At 49.4% G+C, this 24,353-nt stretch overlaps 1 protein-coding gene across 8 annotated transcripts in view; it reads left to right on the top strand.

Annotated features, from left to right (window-relative positions):
* The window catches only part of PLEKHA7 (pleckstrin homology domain containing A7), a 128,828-nt gene that overhangs the window by 102,620 nt on the left and 1,855 nt on the right, over window positions 1–24,353 (top strand). For all 8 annotated transcript variants that reach the window (XM_066583682.1, XM_066583684.1, XM_066583683.1 and 5 more), the window contains 3 exons: window positions 6,883–7,044; window positions 16,908–17,041; window positions 17,117–17,259. In XM_066583682.1, coding sequence (XP_066439779.1) covers window positions 6,883–7,044; window positions 16,908–17,041; window positions 17,117–17,259 — 439 coding nt within the window. The remainder of the gene's footprint in view (window positions 1–6,882; window positions 7,045–16,907; window positions 17,042–17,116; window positions 17,260–24,353) is intronic.

Here is a 24,353-nt window from a genome sequence, read left to right on the forward strand (position 1 = left end):
ATGTTGGGAGGGCACGTGTTACATGTTGGGAGGGCACGTGTTACATGTTGGGAGGGCACGTGTTACATGTTGGGAGGGCACGTGTTACATGTGTTAGATGGTTTGTAGACTAGCTTTAGTGATGGCTCAACTATGCAATAAATTATAACTAGCTTGGCGTTGAGGATGTTCTGTGTGGTCCGACAGAGACCTCCCTCCCATCTCCAGCCTCCGTCACAACTGGGATTGATAATCAGCGGAGGCTTATAGTCCGGCTGTTTGCATAGCACCTCTAGTATCTGACACCCTGTGTGTCCCAGTATTGGCTGCCAACAGTTGTCATTTCCCTAAACACTGCATGCTCTGTGAATATATTAGCAGCTGGAGACAATCGCCCTCACAGCCGCCCAGCAATATACATCTAGTTCTTTTATGGATTTAGTTCAGCCACCTATTCCCCAATTTTAAAGTGTCTTTGTCTGTTTCGAGCGCATGTTTGTCAACAAAGTATAGAATTTTATATCATTCTCCTTTGGGAGGGTCTAACCACTAGGATATTTTTTTGCCTTTGGCAATTTTTTGGAGACACTGCTCTTTAGTGATGGATAGGTTGTATTCTCAGTGATATCACCGCTGCTCTCTAGTGATGGATAGGCTGCATCCTCAGTGATGTCACCGCTGCCCTCTAGTGATGGATAGGCGGCATTCTCAGTGATGTCACCGCTGCCCTCTAGTGATGGATAGGCGGCATTCTCAGTGATGTCACCGCTGCTCTCTAGTGATGGATAGGAGGCATTCTCAGTGATGTCACCGCTGCTCTCTAGTGATGGATAGGTTGTATTCTCAGTGATGTCACCGCTGCTCTCTAGTGATGGATAGGCTGCATCCTCAGTGATGTCACCGCTGCCCTCTAGTGATGGATAGGCGGCATTCTCAGTGATGTCACCGCTGCCCTCTAGTGATGGATAGGCGGCATTCTCAGTGATGTCACCGCTGCTCTCTAGTGATGGATAGGAGGCATTCTCAGTGATGTCACCGCTGCTCTCTAGTGATGGATAGGTTGTATTCTCAGTGATGTCACCGCTGCTCTCTGGTGATGGATAGGTGGCATTCTCAGTGATGTCACCCCTGCTCTCTAGTGATGGATAGGCGGCATTCTCAGTGAGGTCACCGCTGCTCTCTAGTGATGGATAGGAGGCATTCTCAGTGATGTCACCGCTGCTCTCTAGTGATGGATAAGGCGGCATTCTCAGTGATGTCACCGCTGCTCTCTAGTGATGGATAAGGCGGCATTCTCAGTGATGTCACCGCTGCTCTCTAGTGATGGATAGGAGGCATTCTCAGTGATGTCACCGCCGCTCTCTAGTGATGGATAGGCGGCATTCTCAGTGATATCGCAAACTCCTTCAGTCCTAATTGACACTAATTGATGTAAAGTCTCATTAGACATAACATACATTACAATGTAACACTCTGTGCAGTCTGCTTCTTGGTTCCATCCTCACCCCAGAGCAATAACTCCCATCCTCCGCCCGGTGGCGCGGGCAGCACTTCCAGATACTGTAAGGTTTTGTATTCTGTAATTTGCTACATTCGGGGCCCCGTTGGGGCCGATGTTATTATGAGCTTGGTGCTTTCTACTGTATGTCTACCAGAAACACAATAAACTGGAAACCTCCTGAACTTCTTACCATCTCTTCTGTCGGCGTGTAATGCAGCCTGGTGCCGGGAGTATGGCGTTACGTGGTGATCCCTGCCAGAGGCGCAGACTGATGCATGATGGGAGCTAGAAGGGAACAATCTGACGTCGCCGAGCCTCATCCTCTCCGCTTCCCCATCTCTGAGCCACCACTGGTAATGGTCCCGGGGACTGACAGGCCCTGACGAGCACAAACTGTACCAGGAGTTAGAGTTCTTCAGAGACGGGGCAGAAGATGATGGGGCTCCGTGAGCGCAGGGTTATCTGGGGCCAATCGGTACGATTTTAGAGACAAAATGCTTTCAATAATTTAATGCATAAAATGTGTATAATCTGTCAACTATCCACTCTACACATACAGTACACTGCACACAGCGCTGCACACATCAATAGTACACTGCACACCGCGCTGCACATCCACAGTACACTGCACACATCAATAGTACACTGCACACAGCGCTGCACACATCCACAGTACGCTGCACACATCAATAGTACACTGCACACAGCGCTGCACACATCCACAGTACACTGCACATCAGCGCTGCACACATCAATAGTACACTGCACACCGCGCTGCACATCCACAGTACACTGCACACATCAATAGTACACTGCACACAGCGCTGCACACATCAATAGTACACTGCACACAGCGCTGCACACATCCACAGTACACTGCACATCAGCGCTGCACACATCAATAGTACACTGCACACCGCGCTGCACATCCACAGTACACTGCACACATCAATAGTACACTGCACACAGCGCTGCACACATCCACAGTACACTGCACATCAGCGCTGCACACATCCACAGTACACTGCACACAGCACTGCACACATCCACAGTACACTGCACACATCAATAGTACACTGCACACAGCGCTGCACACATCAATAGTACACTGCACACAGCGCTGCACACATCAATAGTACACTGCACACAGCGCTGCACACATCCACAGTACACTGCACACAGCGCTGCACACATCCACAGTTCACTGCACACAGCGCTGCACACATCAATAGTACACTGCACACAGCGCTGCACACATCAATAGTACACTGCACACAGCGCTGCACACATCAATAGTACACTGCACACAGCGCTGCACACATCCACAGTACACTGCACACAGCGCTGCACACATCAATAGTACACTGCACACAGCGCTGCACACATCAATAGTACACTGCACACAGCGCTGCACACATCAATAGTACACTGCACACAGCACTGCACACATCAATAGTACACTGCACACAGCGCTGCACACATCCACAGTACACTGCACACAGCGCTGCACACATCAATAGTACACTGCACACAGCGCTGCACACATCAATAGTACACTGCACACAGCGCTGCACACATCCACAGTACACTGCACACAGCGCTGCACACATCAATAGTACACTGCACACAGCGCTGCACACATCCACAGTACACTGCACACAGCGCTGCACACATCAATAGTACACTGCACACAGCGCTGCACGCATCCACAGTACACTGCACACAGCGCTGCACACATCAATAGTACACTGCACACAGCGCTGCACGCATCCACAGTACACTGCACACAGCGCTGCACGCATCAATAGTACACTGCACACAGCGCTGCACACATCAATAGTACACTGCACACAGCGCTGCACACATCCACAGTACACTGCACACCGCGCTGCACATATCCACAGTACACTGCACACAGCACTGCACACATCAATAGTACACTGCACACAGCGCTGCACACATCAATAGTACACTGCACACATCAATAGTATACTGCACACAGCACTGCACACAGCTCTGCACACATCAACAGTGCACTGCACACAGCGCTGCACACATCAATAGTACACTGCACACAGCGCTGCACACATCAATAGTACACTGCACACAGCGCTGCACACATCAATAGTACACTGCACACAGCGCTGCACACATCAATAGTACACTGCACACAGCGCTGCACACATCAATAGTACACTGCACACAGCGCTGCACACATCAATAGTACACTGCACACATCAATAGTACACTGCACACAGCGCTGCACACATCAATAGTACACTGCACACAGCGCTGCACACATCCACAGTACACTGCACACCGCGCTGCACACATCCACAGTACACTGCACACCGCGCTGCACACATCCACAGTACACTGCACACAGCGCTGCACACATCCACAGTACACTGCACACCGCGCTGCACACATCCACAGTACACTGCACACAGCGCTGCACACATCAATAGAACACTGCACACAGCGCTGCACACATCAATAGTACACTGCACACAGCGCTGCACACATCCACAGTACACTGCACACAGCGCTGCACACATCAATAGTACACTGCACACAGCGCTGCACACATCAATAGTACACTGCACACAGCGCTGCACACATCAATAGTACACTGCACACAGCGCTGCACACATCCACAGTACACTGCACACAGCGCTGCACACATCAATAGTACACTGCACACAGCGCTGCACGCATCCACAGTACACTGCACACCGCGCTGCACACATCAATAGTACACTGCACACAGCGCTGCACACATCAATAGTACACTGCACACAGCGCTGCACACATCCACAGTACACTGCACACCGCGCTGCACACATCCACAGTACACTGCACACAGCACTGCACACATCAATAGTACACTGCACACATCAATAGTACACTGCACACAGCGCTGCACACATCAATAGTACACTGCACACATCAATAGTACACTGCACACAGCACTGCACACAGCTCTGCACACATCAACAGTGCACTGCACACAGCGCTGCACACATCAATAGTACACTGCACACAGCGCTGCACACATCAATAGTACACTGCACACAGCGCTGCACACATCAATAGTACACTGCACACAGCGCTGCACACATCAATAGTACACTGCACACAGCGCTGCACACATCAATAGTACACTGCACACCGCGCTGCACACATCAATAGTACACTGCACACAGCGCTGCACACATCAATAGTACACTGCACACAGCGCTGCACACATCAATAGTACACTGCACACAGCGCTGCACACATCAATAGTACACTGCACACCGCGCTGCACACATCAATAGTACACTGCACACAGCGCTGCACACATCAATAGTACACTGCACACAGCGCTGCACACATCAATAGTACACTGCACACAGCGCTGCACACATCAACAGTACACTGCACACAGCGCTGCACACATCCACAGTACACTGCACACCGCGCTGCACACATCCACAGTACACTGCACATCAACGCTGCACATACCCACAGTACACTGCACATCAGCGCTGCATATACCCACAGTACGCTGCACATACCCACAGTACACTGCACATCAGCGCTGCATATACCCACAGTACACTGCACAGAGCGCTGCACACATCCACAGTATTCAGCGCTGCATTCATCCACAGTACGCTGCCCGTACTCCTAGTGCACTGCGCCAGCGCTGCACACACCTCTTTACTGCCTTGCATTTTGGCGGAGCTCAGATCTACCATGCACCGGCCCCCTTCCTGCAGATCGTTCCCTTTTAACCCTTTGTATGATGGGTTTTATCTTTAAGGTTTGACAAACAATTTTTAATGATTTTCATTTTCTTAAAAAAAAAAATCTCCAAATGACTGGCATCGGAGATAGAAGAGAGCGAAGGGCCGAGGGAGGACTGCACAGTGCCGGGAGATGAGGGCCCTCCATGTGTGTCTCTGGGGACCTTCCTGTCCCCTAAAATCCACTTCTAGAATTGTCCCCCCATTTGGGGAAAAGCTGAGTGACAACTGATACGGCCCCGCAGGGGTTGTCAGCGAAGCGTCTGCCCAGCAGGGCTGTAGGGTGGGGTGTAGATACAGGGGAGCTGGATGACCGCCTCTATGAATGGGGGGTTATCAGGAGCCGATGGCTTTTCCGGGGTATCCACCTGCAGGATGTGTGATTATTGGGTGTGTGGTGCCTGCTGACGGGGGGTACGGGGTACGGGGCCTGCGGACGGGCGGTCCTGACGGGGGCTGGGTGTGTGGTGCCTGCTGACGGGGGGTGGGGGGGCTGGGGGTACGGGGCCTGCGGACTGGTGGTCCTGACAGGTGCTGGATTGTGGTGTCTGTGGATGGGCGGTTCTGACGGGGGCTGGGGGTGTGGTGCCTGCAGACAGGTGGTTCTGACTGGTGCTGGGGGTGTGGTGCCTGTAGATGGGTGGTCCTGACTGGAAGGGGGCTGTGGGTGCGGTGCCTGCAGAGGGGTGGTCCTGACTGGAAGGGGGGCTGGGGGTGCGGTGCCTGTAGATGGGTGGTCCTGACTGGAGGGGGGCTGGGGGTGTGGTGCCTGCAGAGGGGTGGTCCTGACAGGTGCTGGGGGTGCGGTGCCTGTGGAGGGTGGTGCTGGAGGTGCGGTGCCTGTAGATGGGTGGTCCTGACAGGTGCTGGGGGTGCGGTGCCTGTGGAGGGTGGTGCTGGAGGTGCAGTGCCTGTAGATGGGTGGTCCTGACAGATGCTGGGGGTGTGATGCCTGCAGAGGGGTGGTCCTGACTGGTGCTGGAGGTGTGGTGCCTGCAGACAGGTGGTCCTGACAGGTGCTGGGGGTGCGGTGCCTGTAGATGGGTGGTCCTGACTGGAGGGGGGCTGGGGGTGTGGTGCCTGCAGAGGGGTGGTCCTGACTGGAGGGGGGCTGGGGGTGTGGTGCCTGCAGAGGGGTGGTCCTGGCAGGTTCTGGGGGTGCGGTGCCTGTGGAGGGGTGGTCCTGACTGGTGCTGGGGGTGCGGTGCCTGTAGATGGGTGGTCCTGACTGGAGGGGGGCTGGGGGTGTGGTGCCTGCAGAGGGGTGGTCCTGGCAGGTTCTGGGGGTGCGGTGCCTGTGGAGGGGTGGTCCTGACTGGTGCTGGGGGTGCGGTGCCTGCAGAGGGGTGGTCCTGGCAGGTTCTGGGGGTGCGGTGCCTGCAGAGGGGTGGTCCTGACTGGTGCTGGGGGTGCGGTGCCTGCAGAGGGGTGTTCCTGACTGGTGCTGGGGGTGCGGTGCCTGCAGAGGGGTGGTCCTGACTGGTGCTGGGGGTGCGGTGCCTGCAGAGGGGTGGTCCTGGCAGGTTCTGGGGGTGCGGTGCCTGTGGAGGGTGGTGCTGGGGGTGCGTCATGGGCGTAGAGATGTTTAATGCATTTTATGTCTGTCATCAGTGGAAGCGAGAGCAGGAGTTTGATTTCCAGCTGCTGGAGAAGGCGGCGCGAGATGTGGAGGACCGAGAGAAGGAGGACCATGACTGGGTGCATGCCAAGGCCGTTCACGTGACCGAGCTGGACCTGGAGCCGCAGGACTACGACCTGGACATCAGCAGAGAGGTAACCGGTGATGGGGCAGGCGCCACCTCCGTCCTCAGTGCGCCAAGGCTCCTGCGCCTCCTCGTCTGCGTATTTATCAAACATTTATCAAAACTGGTGCAAAAAAGTGAGATCCCAGCGCCGACGGTGCGACCTGATTGGTTACGGCAGCTTGGATGAATCTTTCCAATTGTGTAAATCTAAATCCTCATCCGACTACACAGGGAACGGTGCAAGTTGTGGGATCTGGATCCATGCATTGTCCTTCTCATAGCACTACTGGGCAGTGTTGTCATGTAGGCGCTACAGCAGATCAGAGACCGGTCAGAGCGACACTAATCAGCCAGAACATTAAAACCACCAAAGTGAAAAACGATGTATGGGGACAATGCTGTCTGTTGGGGGTCAAAGGGGAGAAGGCTATGTGGTGTGTATTATGGGATATATTATATGATATGTATGTGTCATGATGGGATATAGTAGCATAGTATGTAAGGCTGAATGAAGACAATGTCCATCTAGTCCAGCCTGTCTATCCTCCTGTGTTGATCCAGAGGAAGGCAAAAAACCCCAAGGCCAGAAGCCAATTAGCCCTTTTGGGGGAAAAATTCCTTCCCGACTCCCTAATGGCAATCAGACTGTTCCCTGGATCAACCCCTAATAGTTCCTACCTGCCTGTATACCCGGATTGACACTTAACCTAATATTTATATCCTGTAATATCCTTTTTCTCCAGAAAGACATCAAGTCCCTCTTACACTCCTCTATGGATTTTGCCATCACCACGTCCTCAGGCAGAGAGTTCCACAGTCTCGCTGCTCTTACAGTAAAGAATCCCCCTCTGTGTTGGTGATGAAACCTGCTTTCCTCTAATCGTAGCGGATGCCCTCTTGTTACCGTCGCAGTCCTGGGTATAAACAGATCCTGGCAGAGATCCTTGTATCGTCCCCTCATGTACTTATACAGAGTTATTTGGTCGCCCCTTAGCCGTCTTTTTTCCGGGGTGAATAATCCCAGTTTTGGTGCCTCTCTGGGTATTCCAGTCCCGTCATTCCATGTATTAGTTTAGTCGCCCTTCTTTGAACCCCCTCCAGCCCTGTAACATCTTTCCTGAGCCCCGGTGACCAGAACTGTACGCAGTATTCCATGTGGGGCCTGACAAGTGCCTTATATAGTGGGGGGATAATGTTCTCGCCCCTCGCCCCTATACCTCTTTTAATGCACCCCAAGACTTTATTTGCCTTTGCAGCAGCTGACTGGCATTGGTTACTCCAGTTTAGTCTATTATCCACTAATATCCCCAGATCCTTTTCCATATCACTTTTCCCTAGCGGTACCCCATTTAGTGTATATTGGTGACAACCGTTTCTCCTGCCCATGTGCAGAGCCTTACATTTATCAACATTGAACTTCATTTGCCATTTTCCCCCCCAAGCCCCCGGCTTATCTCGGTCCGTTTGTAGCCGTACATTGTCCTCCATCCCCCCCCCCCCCCCCCCCCGATCCCCCGGCTTATCTCGGTCCGTTTGCAGCCGCACATTGTCCTCCATTGCATTAATTATATTGTATAATTTTGTGTCATCTGCAAATATTGATATTTTGCTGTGCAGCCCCTCTATCAGGTCATTGATATATATATTGAACTGAATGGGGCCTAATATTGGACCCTGTGGCCCCCCGCTAGCAACTGTGGCCCAAACAGAGTACGCACCATTTATTACCCCCCTCTGCTTTCTATCATTGAGCCAATTTTTTACCCACTTACACACGTTTTCGCCCAATCCGAGCTGTCTCATTTTATATATCAGCCTATTATGTGGCACGGTGTCAAAGGCTTTAGAGAAGTCCAGATATACGAGATCAATAGATTCTCCCTGGTCCAGCTTAGAGCTTACTTCATCGTAGAAACTGATCAGATGGTCTGACATGAGCGGCCCTTCATGAATCCATGCTGGTGAGGAGTTATTCCCTTAATCTCCTTGAGGTACTCATCGATGGCGTCTCTCAGAATCCCCTCGAAAATTTTTCCCGTTACTGAAGTGAGACTTACTGGCCTGTAGTTGCCAGGCTCACTTTTGCTCCCTTTTTTGTAAATTGGAACCACGTTGGCAATGCGCCAGTCCCATGGTACAACACCGGTCTTGATAGTGTCTAGAAATATTAGGTATAGCGGCCTAGCTATCTCGTCACTTAGTTCCTTTAGTATCCTTGGGTGTAATCCATCTGGGCCCGGCGATTTATCAATTTTAGTTTTCTTTAGACGCTTCCGCACCTCCTCCTGCGTTAGGTATGAGATATTTTGTGGTGGGTTCGTTTTATTCCACTGCATCTCGTGTGGCATTTCCTTTTCGTTTGTGAATACACTTGAGAAGAAACTGTTTAGTAGATTTGCTTTCCCTTCGTCATCATCAATGATTTCTCCTGCATTATTTGTTAAAGGGCCAGCGCTCTCCCTGCAAATCCTTTTGCTGTTAAAGGAGATGTCCCGCGCCGAAACGGGTTTTTTTTTTTTTTAAACCCCCCCCCCGTTCGGCGCGAGACAACCCCGATGCAGGGGTTAAAAAAACCACCCGCACAGCGCTTACCTGAATCCCGGCGGTCCGGCGTCTTCATACTCACCTGCTGAAGATGGCCGCCGGGATCCTCTGTCTCCATGGACCGCAGGGCTTCTGTGCGGTCCATTGCCGATTCCAGCCTCCTGATTGGCTGGAATCGGCACGTGACGGGGCGGAGCTACACGGAGCCCCATTCAGAAAAGAAGAAGACCCGGACTGCGCAAGCGCGGCTAATTTGGCCATCGGAGGGCGAAAATTAGTCGGCACCATGGAGACGAGGACGCCAGCAACGGAGCAGGTAAGTATAAAACTTCTTATAACTTCTGTATGGCTCATAATTAATGCACGATGTACATTACAAAGTGCATTAATATGGCCATACAGAAGTGTATAGACCCACTTGCTGCCGCGGGACAACCCCTTTAATGTAGTTGAAAAATAGCTTCGGGTTGTTTTTGCTCTCTTTGGCGATCCGTCTTTCTGCCTCCTCCTTGGCAGTTTTGATTGTATCTTTGCATATTTTGTTTTTTTCCCTGTACGATTTTAGCGCTTCTTCGCTGCCTTCTTGCTTTAGTAGTTTGAACGCTTTCTTTTTTTCGTTTATTGCCCCTCGTACCGTCTTGTCGAACCACATTGGTTTCCTTTTAGCTGAGTTTCTGTTATTTTTAAAGGGAATGAACTATTCACATGAGGTGATTAGGATCCTTTTAAACTCCTCCCATTTGTCCTCTGTACTGATATTTTTGAGGATGTTGTCCCAATTAATGTTACCGATAATTTCTAAGCTCATCAAATTTTGTTTTACTAAAGTTTAATTTCTTTGTCGCTCCCTGATAAGGCTTCTTATTGATTGACAGCTGGAAGTTGATTATATTGTGGTCACTGTTCCCCAAGTGCCCCTCAACCTGCACCCCCTTTATACATTCCGGTTTGTTAGTTAGTACTAGGTCCAGAATGGCCCTCCCTCTAGTTGGTTCAGATAATTATCTTTAATTACTCTCAAGAACTTATCACCCCTGTGAGATTTGCAGGTTTCGTTCTCCCATGTTATATCTGGATAATTAAAGTCCCCCATGATAATTACTTCGTTTCGTTTTGACACCTCTTCTATCTGCCTTAGTAGTAAGGTTTCAGTTTCTTCTGTTGCTTTTGGTGGTCTATAGAAGACTCCTATCAGGATTTTGTTATTTTTTCCTCCCTGTATTTCCACCCACAGAGATTCCACCTGTTCTTCTCCTACCCCTATATCCTCCCGTAGCCTCGGCTTCAAGTTCGATTTGACGTACAGACATACCCCTCCCCCTTTCTGGTTCCTTCGGTCTCTTCTGAAGAGATTGTACCCCTGCAAATTCACCGCCCAATCGCACTTATCATCAAGCCATGTTTCCGTTATGCCTACTGTATCGCAGTTTTCATCAGTCATTCTCGCTTCAAGCTCACCCACTTTACCAATCAGACTTCGTGCATTCGTGGTCATACAATTTATATCGTTTTTTTTTGTTTTTAAATTTGTTTTGTTGCTATTCGTACTTATGGCTGATCTGTCAGTTCTAACTGTACTAACCCCACCCCCTGCTCGACCCCCATTCCCTTTGCTTGGACCCGGATCGCTAGCTACACTGACTACCCCACTATTTCTCATTTTGCCCTGCCCTCAGTCCCTAGTTTAAACACTCCTCCAGCCTTCTAGCCATCTTATCCCCCAGCACAGCTGCCCCCTCCCCATTAAGATGCAGCCCATCCCTACGGTAGAGCCTGTAGCCAACAGCAAAGTCAGCCCAGTTCTCCAGGAACCCAAATCCCTCCTTCTTACACCAACTCCGGAGCCACTTGTTTACCTCCCTAAGGTCCTGCTGCCTTTCTAGTGTGGCTTTAGGTGCAGGTAGTATTTCCGAGAAAACTACCCTGGAGGTCCTCGCCCTAACCTTGGATCCTAGGTCCCTGAAATCATTTTTGAGGGCCCTCCGTTGACCTCTAACTTGTTCATTGGTGCCAACGTGCACCATGACCGCTGCATCCTCACCAGCCCCTCCCAGTAATCTGTCAATCCGATCCGCGATGTGTCGAACTCGAGCGCCAGGAAGACAACACACCGTTCGACGATCCCGGTCTTTATGGCAGATTGCCCTCTCTATCCCCCTTATAATTGAGTCCCCCACCACTAGGACCTGTCTAGCCTGCCCTGTGCTCCCCGTCCCCGTCTCACTGGAGCAGTCATCCCCCTGGCGTTCAGAGGGCATGTCGTGCTGCAGCGGTGCTGGCTCTGTAATGGCATCCCCCTCATCTGCCAACGTTGCAGACTTGTTGGGTTGTGCCAGTTCAGGACCAGCCTCCCTGGATCTATTCCCTCTACGCCTCCTTCTATCTGTCACCTAGCTTACTCCCTGCTCTTCCGTACTACCATCCGCCCCGCCTCTACCCCAGCGAGGGCTCAGTGAGCACCAAACTCCTTTCCATGATGCCAATGGCTCTGTGTTGCCAGTTGCCCATTTAGATCCAGAATTTGGGCTTCTAAATGTGCGACGTGCATGCATCTTGGGCATCAGTCTGCACCCTCGATCGGCTGGTCAAGGACCGCATACATTGCACAAGTAGCACACTGGATGGCAGTGCCAGGCACGGAGCTCATCCTAATGGGGATTTACAATTTACTTCTGGAAGTAGTGAAGATAGACTTGTTTACACTCCGCTGACCCGCTGCCGCAACCCCTCACCCGCTGCCGCAACCCCTCACCCGCTGCCGCCTCTGTGCAACCACTCAAACGCTCCCGCTCTCACGCAACCTCTTACCCGCTGACACTTATACGCAACCAGTCACAAATTTTTTTTTTTTTTTTTATACCCCCCTCACAAACACTCAGACCCCCAGACACACACACACACAGAAGACACCACTAACCAGATACACAGAAGACACACACTTAGCTCACAAACACACACAGAATATACTTATCAGCTCCTCCGCTCCTCCTGGTGACGTCACCCGCTTTCCCGGCGGCCGCTCACTCTGCCCTCCTGTCTCAGCTGCTCCGCTGAACTCCTGGTGGCCTCTTGGCGCCAGCTGCTGCGCTCCGGTCTCTCTGGTCTCTCCTGCCCCCACACCTGCTTCGGCTGCCCCCGCGGCTGCTGAGCTGCTCCGCTGTCCCCTTCAGCTCCCCGCTCGTGCCTCCGTCTCGTGCCGCTGCTCCTGGCGTCTGATATATCATATGGTATAACATATGTGTCATGATGGGATATATTATATGTATGTGTCATGATGGGATATATCATATGGTATAACATACGTGTCATGATGGGATATATTATATGGTATGTATGTGTCATGATGGGATATATTATATATGTGTCATGATGGGATATATTAAATGGTATTTATGTGTCATGATGGCATATATTATATGGTATGTATGTGTCATGATGGGATATATTATATGGTATGTATGTGTCATGATGGGATATATTATATGGTATGTATGTGTCATGATGGGATATATTATATGGTATGTATGTGTCCTGATGGGATACATTATATGGTATGTATGTGTCCTGATGGGATGTATTATATGGTATGTATGTGTCATGATGGGATATATTATATGGTATGTATGTGTCATGATGGGATATATTATATGGTATGTGTGTGTCATGATGGGATATATTATATGGTATGTATGTATCATGATGGGATATATTATATGGTATGTATGTATCATGATGGGATATATTATATGGTATGTATGTGTCATGATGGGATATATTATATGGTATGTATGTGTCATGATGGGATATATTATATGGTATGTATGTATCATGATGGGATATATTATATGGTATGTATGTGTCCTGATGGGATACATTATATGGTATGTATGTGTCCTGATGGGATGTATTATATGGTATGTATGTGTCATGATGGGATATATTATATGGTATGTATGTGTCATGATGGGATATATTATATGGTATGTATGTATCATGATGGGATATATTATATGGTATGTATGTATCATGATGGGATATATTATATGGTATGTATGTGTCATGATGGGATATATTATATGGTATGTATGTGTCATGATGGGATATATTATATGGTATGTGTGTGTCATGATGGGATATATTATATGGTATGTATGTGTCCTGATGGGATATATTATATGGTATGTGTGTGTCATGATGGGATATATTATATGGTATGTATGTGTCATGATGGGATATATTATATGGTATGTGTGTGTCATGATGGGATATATTATATGGTATGTATGTGTCATGATGGGATATATTATATGGTATGTGTGTGTCATGATGGGATTTATTATATGGTATGTGTGTGTCATGATGGGATATATTATGTGGTGTGTATTATGGGATATATTATATGCTATGTGTGTGTCATGATGGGATATAGTATATGGTATGTGTGTGTCATTATGCGATATTTTATATGGTATGTATGTGTCATGATGGGATATATTATATGGTGTGTATGTGTCATGATGGGATATATTATATGCTGTGTATGTGTCATGATGGGATATATTATATGCTGTGTATGTGTCATGATGGGATATATTAAATGGTATGTGTGTGTCATGATGGGATATAGTATATGGTATGTGTGTGTCATTATGCGATATTTTATATGGTATATATGTGTCATGATGGGATATATTATATGGTATGTATGTGTCATGATGGGATATATTATATGGTATGTGTCATGATGGGATATATTATATGGTGTGTATCTGTCATGATGGGATATATTATATGATATGTATGTGTCATGATGGGATATATTTATATGGTATGTGTCATGGTGGGATATATTATATGATATGTATGTGTCATGATGGGATATATTATATGGTGTGTATGTGTCATGATGGGATATATTATATGGTATGTATGTGTCGTGATGGGATATATTATATGGTATGTATGTGTCGTGCTGGGATATATTATATGGTGTGTATGTGTCGTGATGGGATATATTATATGGTATGTATGTGTCGTGATGGGATATATTATACGGTATGTATGTGTCGTGATGGGATATATTATATGGTATGTATGTGTCGTGATGGGATATATTATACGGTATGTATGTGTCGTGATGGGATATATTATATGGTATGTATGTGTCGTGATGGGATATATTATACGGTATGTATGTGTCCTGATGGGATATATTATATGGTGTGTATGTGTCATGATGGGACATATTATACGGTATGTATGTGTCGTGATGGGATATATTATATGGTATGTATGTGTCATGATGGGATATATATTAGGCAGGTCTTGAAGTTGATGTTGGAAGAAGGAATATGGAGAAGTGTGCAGATCGAAGTGACGAGGCCCGATATGATGTGTAGACTGGTCCGAGTGTCTCCAGAACAACCGTGTGAGGGGTGACTGGTCTGTAGGATCTACAAAAGTGCTCCAAAGAGGGAACAACAGTGATGGGTGATGGGTGCCCGGTGGTCATTGATGTGGGGGGTGAAGGCTGCCTGTCTGGTCCGATCCCACAGAAGAGCCGCGGTCGGACAGATGACTGGTAACGCTCCTGCTGGCGATAATGGAAGTCTATCAGATGATGCAGGACATCGCAGCTCAATGTTTATGGCGGCCGCACACTGGTCAGAGTGCCCATTTCACTGCTACCCACTGCTGAAAGTGCCAACAATAGGCAGGCGAGCCACAGAAGTCGACCATGGGAAGAAGGTGCCTGGTCTGACGGATCACATCGTACATCATGTGGACGGCCGGGAGCGTCACTAACCTGAGAGGGGATGGCACCAGGACGGGGCAGTGTGATGGGCAATGGTCTGCTGGGTATCCGTGTCCCGCCATCATGTGGACGGCCGGGAGTGTCACTTACCTGGGAGGGGATGGCACCAGGAGGGGGCAGTGTGATGGGCAATGATCTGCTGGGTACCTGAGTCCCGCCATCATGTGGGTGGTCGGGAGCGTCACTTACCTGGGAGGGGATGGCACCAGGACGGGGCAGTGTGATGGGCAATGGTCTGCTGGGTATCCCGGTCCCGCCATCATGTGGATGACCGGGAGGTCACTTACCTGGGAGGGGATGGCACCAGGAGGGGGCAGTGTGATGGGCAATGGTCTGCTGGGTACCCGGGTCCCACCATCATGTGGACAGCCGGGAGTGTCACTTACCTGGGAGGGGATGGCACCAGGAGGGGGCAGTGTGATGGGCAATGGTCTGCTGGGTACCTGAGTCCCGCCATCATGTGGGTGGTCGGGAGCGTCACTTACCTGGGAGTGGATGGCACCAGGAGGGGGCAGTGTGATGGGCAATGGTCTGCTGGGTACCCGGGTCCCGCCATCATGTGGGTGGTCGGGAGCGTCACTTACCTGGGAGGGGATGGCACCAGGAGGGGGCAGTGTGATGGGCAATGGTCTGCTGGGTACCCCGGTCCCACCATCATGTGGATGTGTCAAGCGCCCTCTGCAGGATAATACGTTGCATGGCAGAAACAGGGCGGAGAGATGAAGGCGACGACTCCTCCCAGATCTCCGATCCCTGGAGTCCGCAGCCAGCAACATACCGGATCTGCAGAGAGCGCAGGACTCCTCCGACGTCTGCTGGAGTCTGGGCTCCGCGGCTCGGAGATGGCACACAACCTTATGGCTGATCAGTGTGTAGTTAGTTTCTGCTGTTGCATAGAATAATAAGCAGGACAGGATGGGACTTGTAGTCCCCTCAGACACTAAGTGACTTGTACGTGTCAGTGAGCTACTTAGCGGTTTCAATCTTTACTAAGTAATCAGATAAAAGTCGACGTGAGACGATGGTGGCGATGTAACGGAGTCGGAGGGTTCAGGGGTAAGGAGTTGTGTGCCCGCTGCCCTAAGACTGCCAAGTGCCAGCACTGCCTGAGGGGCGCCGCGGCGCAGCAGGAATCATCCACAGCCTCTATTCAACATTCCACACAAAACCGATGCCAGTCCCATTCAAAGGACAACAGCGCCACCTAGTGGCTTCTTGATAACACGGCACAACCGCCTCTCGCACGCATTATTTTCGCTTGTTTTAATTTTTCTGCTCAAATAAAGTCAAAAGTGATTGTAAAAAATACAAGAAATGAGCCGATGGATGAGTGACGGACTAATCATGGGGACGGGATGGATGATTGTACGAGGGATGGATGATGATGGGGGATCACCATACGCTGATGTGATGCTGCACACATTATTTTCTCTTCAGCTTGGTTTGCGCCACCATTCTCTTAGTGTCAGGAGATGAGTATGACGCGGTCGGCGCGACTCTCACCGTTGGTCACTTTTCTTGTTGTCCGATAGTTATCAATGCCGAACAAGGTGGAGATTCCGGAGAGGTATATAGACCTGGATCCAGAGGAACCCCTGAGCAGAGAGGAGCGGGAGGCGCGCTACCGGAGGGTGCAGAAGATCAAGACCATCCTGGCCCGCTCCAGGTCAGAGTCCCTGCAGATCCTCGCATCTTGTCATCCTTCCAGCAGCGGCCAGCTGACCCTCTAATCTCCCCACAGTGTTCATAACCTACAGCCCGTGGGGCTCCCCGAGGAGTTGGCTCCATCAGACCTCAATGTGCAGATGGAGGAGCAGGAGAGGATGATCACCATATCATACGCCCTCGCATCTGAGGCCTCACAGCGCAGCAAACAGGTGGCAGGTAGGAGACGGACATGAACACCAGAGCTGCACTCACTATTCTCTGCTGGAGTCACTGTGTACATACATTACTTATCCTGTACTGCTCCTGAGTTACATCCTGTATTATACTCCAGAGCTGCACTCACTATTCTGCTGGTGGAGTCACTGTGTACATACTTTACTTATCCTGTACTGATCCTGAGTTACATGCTGTATTATACTCCATAGCTGCACTCACTATTCTGCTGGTGGGGTCACTGTGTACATATATTACTTATCCTGTACTGCTCCTGAGTTACATCCTGTATTATACTCCAGAGCTGCACTCACTATTCTGCTGGTGGGGTCACTGTGTACATATATTACTTATCCTGTACTGCTCCTGAGTTACATCCTGTATTATACTCCAGAGCTGCGCTCACTATTCTGCTGGGGGAGTCACTGTGTACATACATTACTTATCCTGTACTGCTCCTGAGTTACATCCTGTATTATACTCCGGAGCTGTACTCACTATTCTGCTGGTGGAGTCACTGTGTACATACATTACTTATCCTGTACTGTTCCTGAGTTACATCCTGTATTATACCCCAGAGCTGCACTCACTATTCTCTGCTGGAGTCACTGTGTACATACATTACTTATCCTGTACTGATCCTGAGTTATATCCTGTATTATACTCCAGAGCTGCACTCACTATTCTGCTGGGGGAGTCACTGTGTACATACATTACTTATCCTGTACTGACCCTGAGTTACATCCTGTATTATACTCCGGAGCTGTACTCACTATTCTGCTGGTGGAGTCACTGTGTACATACATTACTTATCCTGTACTGTTCCTGAGTTACATCCTGTATTATACCCCAGAGCTGCACTCACTATTCTCTGCTGGAGTCACTGTGTACATACATTACTTATCCTGTACTGATCCTGAGTTACATCCTGTATTATACTCCAGAGCTGCACTCACTATTCTGCTGGGGGAGTCACTGTGTACATACATTACTTATCCTGTACTGCTCCTGAGTTACATCCTGTATTATACCCCAGAGCTGCACTCACTATTCTGCTGGTGGAGTCACTGTGTGTACATACATTACTTATCCTGTACTGTTCCTGAGTTACATCCTGTATTATACTCCGGAGCTGTACTCACTATTCTGCTGGTGGAGTCACTGTGTACATACATTACTTATCCTGTACTGTTCCTGAGTTACATCCTGTATTATACCCCAGAGCTGCACTCACTATTCTGCTGGTGGAGTCACTGTGTGTACATACATTACTTATCCTGTACTGTTCCTGAGTTACATCCTGTATTATACTCCAGAGCTGCACTCACTATTCTGCTGGTGGTGTCACTGTGTACATACATTACTTATCGTGTACTGATCCTGAGTTACATCCTGTATTATACTGCAGAGCTGCACTCCCTATTCTGCTGGTGGAGTCACTGTGAACATACATTACTTATCCTGTACTGTTCCTGAGTTACATCCTGTATTATACTCCAGAGCTGCACTCACTATTCTGCTGGTGGAGTCACTGTGTACATACATTACTTATCCTGTACTGATCCTGAGTTACATCCTGTATTATACTCCAGAGCTGCACTCACTATTCTGCTGGTGGAGTCACTGTGTACATACATTACTTATCCTGTACTGCTCCTGAGTTACATGCTGTATTATACTCCAGAGCTGCACTCACTATTCTGCTGGTGGAGTCACTGTGTACATACATTACTTATCCTGTACTGATCCTGAGTTACATCCTGTATTATACTCCAGAGCTGCACTCACTATTCTGCTGGTGGTGTCACTGTGTACATACATTACTTATCCTGTACTGCTCCTGAGTTACATCCTGTATTATACTCCAGAGCTGCACTCACTATTCTGCTGGTGAAGTCACTGTGTACATAGATTACTTATCCTGTACTGTTCCTGAGTTACATCCTGTGTTATACCCCAGAGCTGCACTCACTATTCCGCTGGTGGAGTCACTGTGTACATACATTACTTATCCTGTACTGCTCCTGAGTTACATCCTGTATTATACTCCAGAGCTGCACTCACTATTCTGCTGGTGGAGTCACTGTGTACATACTTTACTTATCCTGTACTGATCCTGAGTTACATGCTGTATTATACTCCATAGCTGCACTCACTATTCTGCTGGTGGGGTCACTGTGTACATATATTACTTATCCTGTACTGCTCCTGAGTTACATCCTGTATTATACTCCAGAGCTGCACTCACTATTCTGCTGGTGGAGTCACTGTGTACATACATTAGTTATCCTGTACTGATCCTGAGTTACATCCTGTATTATACCCCAGAGCCGCACTCACTATTCTGCTGGTGGAGTCACTGTGTACATACATTACTTATCCTGTACTGATCCTGAGTTACATCCTGTATTATACTCCAGAGCTGCACTCACGAATCTGCTGGTGGAGTCACTGTGTACATACATTACTTATCCTGTACTGCTCCTGAGTTACAGCCTGTATTATACTCCAGAGCTGCACTCACTATTCCGCTGGTGGAGTCACTGTGTACATACATTACTTATCCTGTACTGACCCTGAGTTACATCCTGTATTATACTCCAGAGCTGCACTCACTATTCTGCTGGTGGAGTCACTGTGTACATACATTACTTATCCTGTACTAGTCCTGAGTTACATTCCATATTATACTCCAGAGCTGCACTCACTATTCTGCTGGTGGTAGAGTCACTGTGTACATACATTACTTATCCTGTGCTGATCCTGAGTTACATCCTGTATTATACCCCAGAGCTGCACTCACTGTTCTGCTCGTGGAGTCACTGTGTACATACATTACTTATCCTGTACTGATCCTGAGTTACATCCTGTATTATACTCCAGAGCTGCACTCACTATTCTGCTGGTGGAGTCACTGTGTACGTACATTACTTATCCTGTACTGCTCCTCAGTTACATCCTGTATTATACCCCAGAGCTGCACTCACTATTCTGCTGGTGGAGTCACTGTATACATACATTACTCATCCTGTACTGACCCTGAGTTACATCCTGTATTATACTCCAGAGCTGCACTCACTATTCTGCTGGTGGAGTCACTGTGTACATATATTACTTATCCTGTACTGCTCCTGAGTTACATCCTGTGTTATACTTCAGAGCTGCACTCACTATTCTGCTGGTGGAGTCACTGTGTATATACATTACTTATCCTGTACTGCTCCTGAGTTACATCCTGTGTTATACTTCAGAGCTGCACTCACTATTCTGCTGGTGGAGTCACTGTGTATATACATTACTTATCCTGTACTGCTCCTGAGTTACATCCTGTATTATACTCCAGAGCTGCACTCACTATTCTGCTGGTGGAGTCACTGTGTACATACATTACTTATCCTGTACTGCTCCTGAGTTACATCCTGTGTTATACTTCAGAGCTGCACTCACTATTCTGCTGGTGGAGTCACTGTGTACATACATTACTTATCCTGTACTGCTCCTGAGTTACATCCTATTATACTCCAGAGCTGCACTCACTATTCTGCTGGTGGAGTCACTGTGTACATACATTACTTATCCTGTATTGATCCTGAGTTACATCATGTATTATATCCCAGAGCTGCACTCACTATTCTGCTGGTGGAGTCACTGTGTACATACATTACTTGTCCTGTACTGCTCCTGAGTTACATCCTGTATTATACTCCAGAGCTGCACTCACTATTCTGCTGGTGGAGTCATTGTGTACATACATTACTTATCCTGTACTGATCCTGAGTTACATGCTGTATTATACCCCAGAGCTGCGCTCACTATTCTGCTGGTGGAGTCACTGTGTACATACATTACTTATCCTGTACTGATCCTGAGTTACATGCTGTATTATACCCCAGAGCTGCACTCACTATTCTGCTGGTGGAGTCATTGTGTACATACATTACTTATCCTGTACTGATCCTGACTTATATCGTGTATTATCCTCCAGAGCTGCACTCACTATTCTGCTGGAGGAGTCACTGTGTACATTACTTATCCTGTACTGACCCTGAGTTACATCCTGTATTATACTCCAGAGCTGCACTCACTATTCTGCTGGTGGAGTCACTGTGTACATACATTACTTATCCTGTACTGCTCCTGAGTTACATCCTGTATTATACCCCAGAGCTGCACTCACTATTCTGCTTCTGGAGTTGTCGTTCAGTGCTGTATATGTGTAGGGTGGAGGTGCAGCGGCTGACGTTCTCCTCCCCATGGCTGTAGTAACACATCAGATCTGCTCACAGGATGCTGCAGTCAGTCATGTTCCATCATGTTCAGCCCCCTCTCCCGTACTCAAGATTGATTGTTCATGAGAGCGCCACCTACTGCCTAATTGTGTATAAACCATTGCAGCTGGACAGAAGAGGTCTCAGTGCATCTTCCCTCGCCCACCGACCCTCCATATCGGCAGTGGAGTATATACCACCATTGTCTGAGGTGCAGAGTTAGATGTCATGTAGTGTGGAGCATGCGGGGTATTGTGTGATGTAAACCGGAGGATGCAGCGACTGCCAGAACCTGCCGATCACAGCCAAGACACATGCTGCAGCACTGAGCATCATCCCTGACCCCAGGAGCTCACAGTCTAATCCCCCCCGTCACACACAATGTATCACTCCCATCATCCCTGACCCCAGGAGCTCACAATCTAATCCCCCCATCACACACAATGTATCACTCCCATCATCCCTGACCCCAGGAGCTCACAATCTAATCCCCCCATTACACACAGTGTATCACTCCCATCATCCCTGACCCCAGGAGCTCACAATCTAATCCCCCCATCACACAATGTATCACTCCCATCATCCCCGACCCCAGGAGCTCACAATCTAATCCCCCCCATCACACACAATGTATCACTCCCATCATCCCTGACCCCAGGAGCTCACAATCTAATCCCCCCATCACACACAATGTATCACTCCCATCATCCCCGACCCCAGGAGCTCACAATCTAATCCCCCATCACACAATGTATCACTCCCATCATCCCCGACCCCAGGAGCTCACCATCTAATCCCCCCATCACACACAATGTATCACTCCCATCATCCCTGACCCCAGGAGCTCACAATCTAATTCCTCCATCACACACAATGTATCACTTCCATCATCCCTGACCCCAGGAGCTCACAATCTAATCCCCCATCGCACAATGTATCACTCCCATCATCCCTGACCCCAGGAGCTCACAATCTAATCCCCCATCACACATAATACATCACTCCCATCATCCCTGACCCCAGGAGCTCACAATCTAATCTCCCCCTGCTACTCATACTCGCTGAAGCCAGTTGGACATGACATCGTGGTGGCTGCGGGTAAGTGTGGCATCGGCACCCTGTTGGTGACCCCCCCTGCAGTGTCCAGCCCAGGATGCTGTACTAGGAGATCAGGCAGAAGAGGAGGAAGGTGAAGATGACGTCGCTGCATCACTCTGGGTGATGTGATTGGTCGCCTGCCCTGCATGTGTCATGCATGTACATAGTGGGATAATCGGCGCCCCCCCCTGCCTCATGTGAGCCGGCGCGGCAGCATCTCTTCCTCAGAGCGTCCGTTAATAGCAGCGGAGGGAGCGATGACCGGATCTCTCCTTCAAGGCGTTGTGCTAAGTCCTGTTACCCCGATGCATAGAGTGGGGGATGGGATGACTGCAGGAATTGGTGGGGTGCAACCGAGAACGGGGGCCGGAGGTTATACAGCGGCAGTCTGTTCCGTCACGGAGGTCAGAGGAGCAGCGGCACACCTGCACAACCTCCGCTCCATTCACTCGGACCGCTGGCCCCCATTTCTCAGGAGCAGTTGGACCCCCACCAACCCTAAAGTTACCCTGTAGATGGTGGAAACCATTAGAGCTTGGCACTACGCCTCTAGGGGCCGCCCGCGAATGGCTGCTGTCAGCGCAGACTGTGAAATGAGGGAAGTCCTAGGTGGGGGGGTGGAGCCTAACGGTGTGCTGGCAGGAGAATTCATATGCAGCCTGGAGGGGGTGTGGCCTAATGGTGCGCTGCTCAGACCTGTCATTAGGCCCCGCCCCTCCAGGCCTCACTTTTATATGGACCAGTAAGGCTGGGGTCCCACGGGTCGTATTTCTTGGCGGATATCTTGCAGTTTGGCCACAGTGGAAAACCATGAGATTTCCGCCGGGGTTTTCACTCTTTTTTTATTTTTGTGCTTGTTGGGGGCTTGAACCATAGAAACTCTGATCACTATCATAATGTACTGCAGGACTTCTGTACTGCAGTGCATTATCACTCACAGTGGCAATCACAGGCAATGCAGGCACGGACATCAGTGCATGGCATCCAGTTGCTATGGCAACCCATCGGTAATCGCGGAGGGCCTATAATGTCCTAGAGGGAGTGCACTCCCTCTGTGAACCTCTTACATGCCCCAATGTCCATTGAGCGAGGCATGTAAGGGGTTAAGAGCGGGGCTCAGTGTTCCGTCACAGCTCACTCCTGACCCTGCGCCGTCCGCAGGGTGTCTGCTCCGATGAGGCTCGTTCAGACGGCGCTGCTCACCATGGAGTTCTCTATGTGAGTCTTGCCTCATCCACCTCCGGCGCCGCTGAGGCGCAGATCTGACGGGGCAACCTCGGTGTGCATCCAGGTTTTGCACACTGACGGCACATTCCACGTGCGGCTCCGCGCCAAAAACTCTGTTGGATACGCGGATTTAGAAGTGTTTTTTTCTCTTTTTAATAGGCGTATTCACACATCCCCGGAGCGCTCCGCCGCCTGTGCCCGCCCGCTCGCTCGCTGCGGACGCGTTCATAGTGGCAGCAGAATCTATACTGCGGGCGCCGATGCGGAGCTGCATTACAATCCGCCCCGTTTCCTGTGGACTTTGTCGCGGGTCCACAGCAGATTTCACCTTTTCATGTGAAGCGGCGAAATTGTGCTGCAGCTCCGCCTCACCCTAAAGGGGTTTTATCATGTACCCGTACTCTCCTTTCCCTCTGCGGCCGTCTTCTTACCGCATCCTCTGGCTCCTCCAGCCGGCCGGATGCTCTTCCTCCTGTGATGAAGCGTCCATTCTCGGCAGTCTCC

This window comes from Eleutherodactylus coqui, chromosome 11 (assembly GCF_035609145.1).
Source record: "Eleutherodactylus coqui strain aEleCoq1 chromosome 11, aEleCoq1.hap1, whole genome shotgun sequence".
In the NCBI taxonomy this organism is placed as follows: Eukaryota; Metazoa; Chordata; class Amphibia; order Anura; family Eleutherodactylidae; genus Eleutherodactylus; species Eleutherodactylus coqui.